General features: G+C 46.4%; 1 protein-coding gene across 3 annotated transcripts in view; it reads right to left on the bottom strand.

Moving 5' to 3' along the window:
- LMO4 (LIM domain only 4) overlaps positions 1–7,300 on the bottom strand; it is a 17,781-nt gene extending 10,481 nt beyond the window's left edge. The window contains exons 1-2 of one of the 3 annotated variants that reach the window (XM_079131322.1): positions 6,933–7,300; positions 3,937–4,175 (exon numbers count right to left, since the gene is read on the bottom strand). In XM_079131322.1, coding sequence (XP_078987448.1) covers positions 3,937–4,172 — 236 coding nt within the window. In that variant the 5' untranslated portion in view covers positions 4,173–4,175; positions 6,933–7,300. Of the gene's footprint in view, positions 1–3,936; positions 4,176–4,373; positions 4,526–4,595; positions 4,740–6,932 lie in introns of those variants that run through there. The other 2 variants (XM_079131324.1, XM_079131323.1) reach the window with 2 other exon arrangements.
- Positions 7,301–11,156: the final 3,856 nt, after the last annotated feature.

Genomic DNA, 11,156 nt, shown 5'->3' with positions numbered 1-11,156 from the left:
TACTGATCCAGAAGCAATTGGTTTTCCAGCAGGATCCTATATTTAATCTAAATTCTGCACCAGCTATATTAAATGTAACAAAGAAATGCAACCCAGAAATTATGCCTGGAGCCAAGTCCATTAAAGGTACTTCGGAATAACTAGAGACCAAGCACCTTAAAAGCACCAGAAGCTATTGATACTTAAGAGGGGGGCTGTGCATAATCGCAACTGCTGCATTAGAGAGGGGAGGGAGAAAAAAAAAAATCAGCCAAATTACGCTTGGTTAATTCAGAGTAACAGATCTGCCCCCAAGTGAATTGGAGGCCTTGAATTAATTCTGTTATGACAAATCAAGATAAACGTTCCCCCTAAATTGCATGCGATTTAATTAATTTTTGAGATCCTGGTTTTTTTTTTTTTTTTTTTTTCCTAGCTAATAGTTCACTTGCTCCTGTGCTGTCATTGTGCTTGAGTGGGCAGACTTCAAAGTGATATTAAATAACCAACTATTAGATTTACCTAGCACGTCCTATTGGAAAAGTGCCATTTAATTACCTAGCCTGTTCAATTAAAGGGACAGCATTCTCTGAATATAGCAGCTTGCTGTTGATTACCAGGGAAATGAACTCGCTGCCTGGCGGCGCCTCGATTCCTAACGCTACCCCCCTCCCCAAACAGACCCTCCACCACCAGCCACCACCAATCCCCCACCCGGCCGCGCCAAGCACACTGCGGCTGCGGGCGCCACGTGAACCGCCCGAGCGGAGCCGGGGAAAGAAAGCGCGACCGGCTCACCGGCTCCCGCCCTGCGCTCGCCCCCTCGCGGGCCCGAGGCCGCTGGCCACTGGGCGCCTCTGCTGTGGCCTCTGGCGGCGCCGGCCCTGGCCCCGCCAAGCCCGCGAGGAAGGGCTCGCCGACCACCGCCACCCGGGCTTCCGGCGCGTTTCCTCGCCCTCCCCCGACCTGGAGCCCCACCCGTCAGTCCCCGAACTTCCTCCTCTGGCAGCACTTTCCGAGGCAGTCTTTGGGCCCAAGGTGGGGGCGGAGGAAAGAGGGTTAGAGGAAAGAGATCTGGAGTTTCCGAAGCTACTTGTCGCTCGGATGGAGCCGAGGGGTCGGGAGCTCGGGATGGGGACAGTTTCTAAGGTTCCCGGACTTTGGGGAGGTCGGGGGAGGCAGGCGCTGGTCCCTTTAAGATCCACCCTCCCCCTCCTCTCCACACCCCCCTCCAGCCTTTCCCTCCCTCTCTTAGAGGCCAATTTTGTTAATTAAATGTTTTGTTTGCGACGCAGCTCTCATTCATTGCGGACACGTCATTCCGAGCAGATCTAAGCCAGAGACCAGATCTCATTAGATAAAGCCCATCAGAACTAAGAAAATGGAGGAGCCACTAATTAAAGCTTTTAATTGTGCAGATTCGCTGCAGCAAGGCAGCCGCTTTATCTGAAATCTAGGAGAGAGGAGGCAGTAGCCCAGCTCGGCCCAAACGACACTTGGCCACGGAGGGGGAGGGGACTGGGGAAAAACGTTCCCCCTATCCTTCCTACCCCACCCCCGCCGGCCTCTCCCAGCTCTCCCGCAGCTTTTTAGCCGGATATTGGTTGATCCTGGTTGTTTAAACACACACACACAACACCTTAAAGTCAGACAATTTAAAAGCCCCTTCATAAATCGCTCTGTGGTCCGGGTCCTCCTCTTCACCTGGTGGCCAGCGAGCAGATTACTCCACTCTTCAGTAGCCGTCCGTGTGGCACTGAAATCTCCTCCAACAAGTGGACTTAGGGGGAGTTTGGGCAGGGATTTGCTGAGAGGAAAAGGAACTTCAGCACCTCCCCCACCTTCCCACCCTTTTGGGCATCTTGATGGACACAGGGAGAGGGAACACTAGCTTCTGAGATCTCTAAATTGGCTGCTGGTGAGCCCTGACCAAAGTGTTAGGTGATGATCCATTTAGTAGTGAACTGGAACTCATCTCTCCCGGATAAATATGAGTCTCAGGGTAGCATCGAGTTCAAGAGCAAGCCAAACTCCAGTTCCCAGATTCAGAGGCAAAAAGAAAGAGTGAGACTATGGATCCATCAATTAATTAAGGCTCAGAGCTGGGCACCCCATCCTCCACTATTCCATTAGGTCACAAGAAAACACCAAATGGGCATTTATATTTGGCCTCAAGAATAGGGAAAGGAATGGATTCGATTCCCTGGAAGCCACTTGCCTAAACTTGTCCTGAGAGAATGCAAGTGGACCCATCTTCTCTTTAATTAGTGGTAATCAGAAATGAAGTTTTTTTTTTTTTTTAAGGCAACTTAGAGAAAGAGATGAAACTACCATTCACCAAATCTTAAATGCACTGTCAGTTTTTCCTCTTCAAACCACCTTCCTTTCTTACCACAGTATTGCTCTCTATTTAATTACAATTTTATCAAAGCTCATGGCATTGCTTGGAAGGAGGACCAGAAAGCATTACACCCCTGGCTCCTGCTGATTTTTCAACATTTACTTTTAAAAGAACACTTAGCGAAATTAATGCAGCCATCTTAATTTAAAAATAAAAGCCCTCTCCCTCTCTATATTTCTTTTACTTGACTGATTGAGGATGCCAGCAGAGTGGATATAGGTTGCATTATCAAAATAACCAAACATCATTTTACTCCATCATTTTACATTAATGATTATCACTGAGGTAAACATACCCATACTCTGAACGGCAGTGGGATCTTTTGCAGTATAAGCTGCAGTGAATTACAATGGAGCTAAACTTTGAACAAAATATCTCATCCACTGATTTACCCGCATTGAAGAAAGAACAAAATTTTCTATTAATTCCTATAAAGAAACAGGTTGAAGGGCAAGAAATTTAAATATAATGAAATTCTTAAAAATGTTCAGTTCTCTACAGTACCAACGGTGTGCGTGTGGTTGTTTTTTTTTTTTTTTTTTTTTAATTACTGGATGTTGAAACAGAACACCTCCTAGAAGCATTCATGTGCATCAGTCTATCAAACCATTTACTCAAATTAAATGTGTAATCCTTCAAATGCCTCCTTTCAAATTAATGAGTTTAAGTAGCTTGAGTTCACCTGAAAAGATCCTATAGGCACCTGACCTCCTGAATTCTTTCCATTAATTGCACTGAAACTTGTTGGAAAAGACTGCTTACATGGACATATGAATGTTCCTATACATTGCTTTAAAACGCAAGATTAGTATAATTCTATAGCCTCTTTTTCTAAATCTCTTTTGGGGATCAAGGGCAGTGCTACAAATGACAACAACAACAAAAAACCCAAAACCTGAATGTTCTTCAAATAAATTAAAAAAAGCAAATTCTACATCGCAAACCACACACCAACATTTGAGCAAGCATCCAAGTAACAGTATGAAAAACATTACCACTAGGTTTTGTTTTGGGGCTTTTTGCTATAAAAAGAATTATAAGTCTTTAAACTGATAGGTAATCAGCATTTTTCACAAGAAGCACAAAGAATGTCAGAGAAGTCCACTCAAAAAAAAGTTTAAAGGTGCTTATGCAAATATCATAATTAGCCATCCCTACAGACAATTTCTTCACTAACTACACTTTTATTTTTAAGTCAACCTTTTGCCTCTAAGGTTGGGTCCCTACCTTGTTTTTAAAAAGCAGCTAAACTCCCACTTGAAGTGCTTATTTTTAGCCTGAAGTCAAGACTGAACACTTAGGGGTGCTCAACCTTTGCACCTATAACGGCCCAGTTCCACTGGAAGGGAGTTTTTACTTTGTATGGCATTTGTCCCTTATTTGTCATCAAATACCGAAGACTAGTACATGCTTCTTAAATCCCTTAAATTTCTACTCATCAGAAGGTTTTTGAGGTGAAGGCTGTCATGTCTTTCCATAGGTGCAGGCTCCTTTCCATCAACTTTGGCCTTGCCACTGCTGTGCTTGCCCACCTCGGGAAAAGCCATCAGACTTACCTAATGTAGTCATTTCTGCAAAGGATCATGCCGCTCTTGGTATAACAGGACGTGCCGATGTCTCCCAGCTGCGCCTGGCAGCAAGAGCACTTGAGGCACCGGCTGTGCCAGTAGCTGTCCATGGCATAGAGCAGAAAGCGGTCCGCAATCTTGCCCCCGCAGCCTGCACACCGCTTCCAGGAGAGGGAGCCGGCCGTCACCGGGGGCGGCTGCGAGCTGCTGCCCGGATTCACCATGGTCTGCAGAGGGCGGGAAGGGGACAGGGAGAGAAAGACAAAACAGGGGCGACGCAAAAGTTAGTAATCGCCGGAGAGAGAGCAAGCCCATTCCCCTCCTCCCCCCGGAGCTGCTGGAAGGAAGCAGCAAGGCAAGGGCGGGAAGGAGGCTGAGCGAGAGAGGAAAGAAGGGAGGCTCGCCGGCAGCAGCTGCCTGTTTACTTTTCTCAAGCTTTGTTCTGGGGCCACGAGCTCCTCTCAACTTTCCTGCGCTCGCCGCCGCTGACAATTTCAGCTCCGGTACTGTCAAAACTCCGAGAGCGAGCTCGGCGGCGCGCTCCACCCCTCGCAGCGCCTCCTCCCAGCACCCGCCTCCGCCCACTGCCCCCTCCTCCCCGCCGCCGTCGCCGCCGCCCGCCTCCAGCAAATGAGGGTCAAACCCACCCACCGCCGCGCCCGGCCCCTCCCCAGCCCCCGCCGAGCCCCGCGAGCCAGCCGAGGGGCGTGGGGAGGTGGCGGCCCCGCCGGAGCCACGTTCCCTCCAGAGCTCTGCCCTGGGAAGTGCAGCTGCAGTTCACAAGTTGGAAATAGTTGGGTTTTCTGAAAGGGAAGGAGGGAGGGACCGGCAGAGGGGAGATGGAGAGCGTGGTGGTGGGAGGGGAGGCAAGGTGGCGGGAGGGGGGTGCGGTGTGTAAAGTTGCGAAACTGGTTTTTCGTATTTTAAACAGCACCTTTCACATGCCATTGTGGTGACCGCCATCTCCCATTATTGTTCCAAATCTCATTTCATTTTCAAGATCAATGAGTGTTTTCTCTGGGTTTTCAGGACACAGGCAAGAATAATAGATCATTGAACTTTAGGATGCCTGTTAACTTCCTATACAAACACTCTCCACTTTGGTCTCAGTAATCTGCCCTTGATCACCAATTTAAATGCTAAAGCTTTGTTACTCCAAAGAGGGGGGGCGTATAGGTAATATTCGAGAAGGCACTATTAAGGGATGCACAAGTTATACACGAGCCAAGTCCTGCTGTCACCAAAAACTGCTTTTAAACATTCCCCACTCTTCCTAATGAATGCCATGAGAGAAGCAACTGGGGTATAATATAGGAATCAATTTATAAAGCTTAGCCTAAACCGATTAATTTGTTGCCTCCAATCCTGAGTCCAATAAAGTCCTAGTGTTCCCTCAGTCACTTATTCTATAAAAAGATCAAGTTATTTACTGCCAATTAAGCAGCCTGTTTTGTCTTTGTCCTCTGTAAGCCGAGAGTGTGGGCTCCCCCCCAAGACTCCCAGCTATCTGCTCAAGACATTCAGCTGATACCTCAGAAGAGAGAGGGCGAACTTTGCCTGTCCCTGGCCCAACTTGGCTGCTGCAAAAGAACGAGGGAGAGGGAACCAAACAAGGACTCGAGTTCCTTAAATAGGCTGATTTTAAACACATTTCCTCCGAAAGAGTCCCGGAACGTGTGTCCAGTGACCGCACAATAAACCAGAATAAGAACTGCACCAATTAAGCTGTAACAAAACCCTGAGACTTTGGAAACAGGACCACTCTAAAACCCATTAGCATTGCATTTATCCGAATGCATCATACCTTTATGTAAATTGATTTATCTGATGCATTTACTCGAGGAATTGCTTTTTGTTACAATTTCAGCCCTAACCCAAATGAATCTGCATTTCCTGCCCTAGGTCTTTAAACTGTTTCCCCCCAACGTTTTAATCGTCCGAATTCCTTTAAAAGGGGCGAGGGAGGGAGGAGATTCCAAGCTGTTCCCCGCCCCCATCTTTGGTGAGAGGTAAATATATATGTATATTTTTTTGAAAAGGAAACATTACACTGAGAAAAGCATCCAGTAACCCCATTAGCTAAAGCTCTTAAGGACAAGCAATACCTTAATGCTGATTAAATCTAAAAGAGATGAATCAAGAGGACTGACCAGAAACTGACTCCCCTGATAACTAAGGACGGGCCCTCATCAAGTTTCATTTAGAGTTGGAAAAAAAAAAAAAGAAAGAAAGAAAGAAAGAAAAGAAAGCTTTTAAGTTAAATAGGCTTATACTCTAGTAATTACATAGCCAAGCAATTTAGGTCCTGGGATAGTCAGTGAAATAGAAAGCAGAAGTGGCAGCTAGAGGCAAAATCTGCCCCCCTTTAACAACGTCTCTGGTGTTTTTTTAATGGAGACCAAGGGAGGGACAAACGTAGCGCTGGCAATTTGTAGTACAAAAATGGATGCTTAATTCATGTCTTGATTTTAATTAGGTGATTCACCGGATTTCTCCTGGATTGGAACAAAAGACTTATAAGCCAAGAGGAATTTTTTTAAAGAACCAACAATACCGAATTCTGGTCACTTAGATCCTTTCTGCCACTGTTTCAAAAATAGTGTTTACTGGAGGGGGGAAGGGTCGTGACTGTCCCCCTCCCGCACACACTACTTCTTATACTTAAATCCTCATCCAAGCAGCCCCTGCTTCCCTTTGGAACTAGAAACGTCCCCACCCCCTCCAGAGTCTCCACCAGCCGGGTCTCCAAGAACCCTTTTGTAAGCAGGAACCGCTACAAAGCTGGCGGCCCGGGGCTGCCCTCCGCTCTAGCTCGCAGGCCGGCCTCGGTAGTTTCAGACTCGCGCATTATCTAAGGCGACGTATTGTTTACTTGCAATTTGGGACGGTCAAGGGAAGGAAGCCAAGGAAAACAGCCCCGGCCCCAATCGGCCCCCTCCCCCGCGCCACCCTCCCAGTTCACGGCTCCCCAGCCGCCCCCTTACCTGCTTTTCCCCTATATTGCAATATTGCGAGGCGGCGGCGGCGAAATGCGAGCGAAGCCGCTCGGCTTCCAAGGAAGGGGCGCCTCGGCTGGCGGAGCTGGAGGGAGGGAGCGAGTTCTCGCAGAAGCAGGAAAGGGGAGGAGGGGGCTAAGGGCTGCTTTTTTTTTTTTTTTTTTTTTTTTTTTTTAATCGCGTTGCTCTGGGGCGGGTTGGGGGTCGCCGCGTAAGTGGCCGGCGGCCAGGAGCAGAAGTGTCAGTCCCAGTCCTCGTCCTCTCCTCCGCCTCCGGCTGCGCGCGAGCAGCTGCAGAAGCCCTCGGCCCGCGCGGCGCGGCTTCAGGCGCGGCGCAGCGGCAGCAACTGCTGCAATCGCTGCTGCAAGTTTGGCAATGTGGCTTCACTTTGTATATGCCCCCGCCCGGCGGCCCCCGCCCCCGCCCGCGCCCGCGCGCCTCCCGCTCCTCCTCCTCCGCCGCCTTCCTCCCTCCCGCGCGCCCGCTCGCTCGTTCGCTCGGGGCCGGCGGCGGCGGCTTGGCCAAGCACCGCCGGCCGTGGAGCAGCCTCAAAAACAAGATCCGCAAGCGGCCGCGGCCGGTGCGGAGGCTGGCCGGCGGGCGCGCCTGGAGTCGGGGGCTGCGGGCGGCCGCAGCCCGGCGCGCTGGAGGCTGCGCCGCTGCCGGGGCTGCTGCTGCCCGGCTCGGAGGCGGCGGCGGCGGCGGCGGCGCTGGCCTCTAGCCGGCTCGCTCGCTCCCTCCGCGGCTCTTACACATGTGTTACTGACAGAACAAAATCCCAACTACTCCCCGGCTCTGCCGCCGACGTCAGCGACCCTCAGCCACTGGGCGGCCGGATTGTTCAGGCGGAATAATAAAACCTGCCAATCCGGGGAAGGACAAAGGGATGACTGAAACTAGACTAAGGGGGCGGGGGAGCGAGTGAGGCAGCGGAGCCGGCCGAGGAAGGCGCAGGGACGGGCCGGAATCAGGTGGGGAAAAGTGGCCCCGGCGCCGGTCGCTGGGGACCCGGCTTGGGCTGCCTTCACGGCCTGGGATCGCAATCCGGGACTCGGAGCCGCACCTGCCTCTCGGCGCTCGGGGATCCCTAGGACCCGCAACCGCTCGCCTCTCGGGGATTGCCCTCCCCTCAAATCCAGAGGAAAACTGAGAAACTTTCTCAGAAATGGGTCTCTTCCTGTTTGGGAAGAAAAATCTTCCTGCATCAAGGCGGTGCATTTCACACCACAAGCGCACACACATGCAAAAGAGGTGGTTTTTGTTTTAATTCACGACGTTGGATATTTATGAATCTTAGTGGAAGTTTAGTTAACAAGGGAAAAATAATAGTTCCTGCCTAAATACTGATAAATCTCCCTTTTCCCATTAACCCGAATATAAACTAAGAGCTTAGAAGGCATTTCAGAGATACTTGTCAATTGCTGATGATGTACAAACCACAATCCTTATTTTCAAAGTTAAAAAAAAAACTAAAGGGAAAACGCATTGCTATACCCTCCTTTCCTCCTCACTGTGGAGGATGGAACGTTGAGTTTCTCAGACCCCAAAGCAATGGAAGTTATTTACAACATTTTCTATCCTACAACCTCTGAAGGGTAAGAAATGTCCTTTCTCGTATCAATCAAGATTTGAGGAATGCTTTTAGGGTGCTAACCAGAGAGTCTCTTTCCTGGGCCCAAGCTCAGCCTAGAAGCTTGAATATCTAGTCATTCAGCTTCACTTACTCTGCCGAATAGGTTTAAGAAATCTCTGATCTGAGGCTAATATTAGGTCTGATTATTATTAGTAAGTTCCAGAGAGGTTTTTCTGTTGGAAATTATCATGAAAGTGCAAAGCCCTTCTGCTAAGTATCATTAAGTAAAACCAGCCTTGTGGGACAGGTTTTCGTATATTGTATTACTCACAGTACTGCTGGATTGAGGAAAGGAACGTGAGGGACAATCTGGCAAGACAATGCACATGTTGAACATACATGGTTTTAGTGTCTGTTGGGGAATTTCTGTCCTTTAAACCACCAAATTAGGACTGCAAAAGAAAGAATAATTATTGCCTATAAAACTAGGCAGAGGACGTTTTAAATACCAATTAAAATACTCATTTCTTTATTCAAGCATCTTAAATTCCTAACATGTTAAAATTAAATGAATTAATTTTACTGATTTGTATTTAAAATTGCATTGTTATGATCACTTCACCTTGGGCACATATAAAAAAACATTTTAAAGAAATCATTAAAACTGTGATAATAATTTAAATGTCCTGAACAAAAAAAAAACAGCTGTAAAAAGTTGTGATTAAAGAAGGCCAACTTAGAAAAGATGTAATGTTCCTTGAAGGTTAGTCAAGAAAACCCACACCAAATGAGGAAATGAACCCCTCCATACACACGAAAATGATACATTTTAATTCCTAGGGTTCATTTTTAATTTTTCAATAATTTATAATAAAATGAGATGACACAGGATCTTAGTGGGCTACAATTATGTTAGAATTTGTCATATGCAAGTAGATTTCCTAATCTGGGCTTTAATTTCACATCTAAAAGTTAGGAAATTAGGCCAGTGATCTTTATTGTTTTTTTCCTTTTTTAAAGTGATTTTTTAAAATAGAACTTATAACACATAGAGCTATACTGAATTGTGACATTTTCTAGAGTGTACACTAAAATGAATTTTTAAATTCTAAAATGTTAGAAATTTAGCCAGGAACATTTCAGATATCACTGAATGATTCACCAAAGGATCCAGGTAGTTTGTATGGAAGGAGGGAGAGAAGGAGGTACAGAACTTTGAATACAGATTTCTAGGCTATAAGAGGCCTATGCTTTAGGAGGTGGTTTTTGAGTTTTGGCTCTAATTGTGTGTGGAGTTAGGTCTTTATACATATCCCTGTAGATCGGAGTGGGTGGGAGTGTATTACCAAAGAGGTTTATTTGCTGATGTTGTGGTTATAGAAATAGAAAAGTGATAATGGTTAACATCTCTCCTCTGAGGGGTAGGGAGTAAAACCATTCACTGTAATCAAAATTCAGGTGTACTTTAACCACAGCGCCACCTCTGGGTAGCCTTTATTTCTGCATTCTTTGCCGCATTCCTTTCTCATCTGGGTAGCAAGATTTGTGGTCTGAAAGTACCTGCCTGAATGAGGTACCAATGTCAGTCTTTCATTTCGACTGATACAAAATACACAAAAACTGTGTAAACACATACAAGTTCATCGTGGGTAAAAAGAGTTCTGTATAAGGACATTCTTCAAACAAACATAAAAACAATACTTCAAGTAATAATCCCCATGTAGAATGAAATTGCCTAACTCAAAATAATGTTATATTGTACCCAGCAGTTGGAGAATCTTCTGCTGACGTTCCACATTAATCATTCAGCCTACTCACTTAAAATGATAAAATAAAATAAAAAATAAGTATGGTACTTTGGAAAAGAAAGCAACTCAAATGATTTCTGTCTTAAATTTTGATTACATGTAGGAACCATATTGGTCCTAGATTAAACCATCATTCCTTCCTAAATTATTTGTACATATCTTCTTCCATTCTTCTCACCCTAGTCCTTCAACATGAGCATTGTTGTATTCTCCAAGTGACCCTTCTCTAAGAATCTGCAAGGACAGCCAGAGTTTCCACATGGACCCATGCTGCTTTCCATGCTGATATGGTCACCTCCAAGACAAGTGCCCAGCTCTTTCTCAGGGAAAAAAAAAGATTTCATCCTTTTAAAGTCAATGCAAAACTGTTTGGGAAGGAAGTCTTTTTAGGAAGGACTTTTAAAAAATCATCCCAACTGTATTACTGTCATCACAGAAATCCCCTGAAATAAAAAAGCTCCTGCAAAGTGAATCTGAAATGCTTGAGGCTGGGATGACATATTCCAATGTGAAGAGAAGAAGGAATGATAATTAGCAACAGAGAATGCCCAAGGAAGAAGAATGGCAGCAGGGACATGTACCATTGCTTTGTGTTACTGCTTGGGCTGGAGGTAGGGGGTTCTGCACAGTAAGTAGAGCTGGGGCAACTGGCAGCACTTAAGAATAGGGGTTTATGTCCAACTCATCAAGGCTACATCTCTAAAAGACTACATTTCAAGGAACCATATCTTGGCTTTAAAATATTGATAATAATATTTTGGATTTACTGTCTTTTTAAGATTTCTCAAAATCTCTTATAGATATCTCACTAAAGGTTTTATGTGATAAGGG

Source organism: Sciurus vulgaris (assembly GCF_902686455.1).
Source record: "Sciurus vulgaris genome assembly, chromosome: 1".
Lineage (NCBI taxonomy): Eukaryota > Metazoa > Chordata > Mammalia > Rodentia > Sciuridae > Sciurus > Sciurus vulgaris.
Note: the sequence above shows the minus strand (reverse complement) of the source record. Positions and strands in the feature narration are given on the sequence as shown.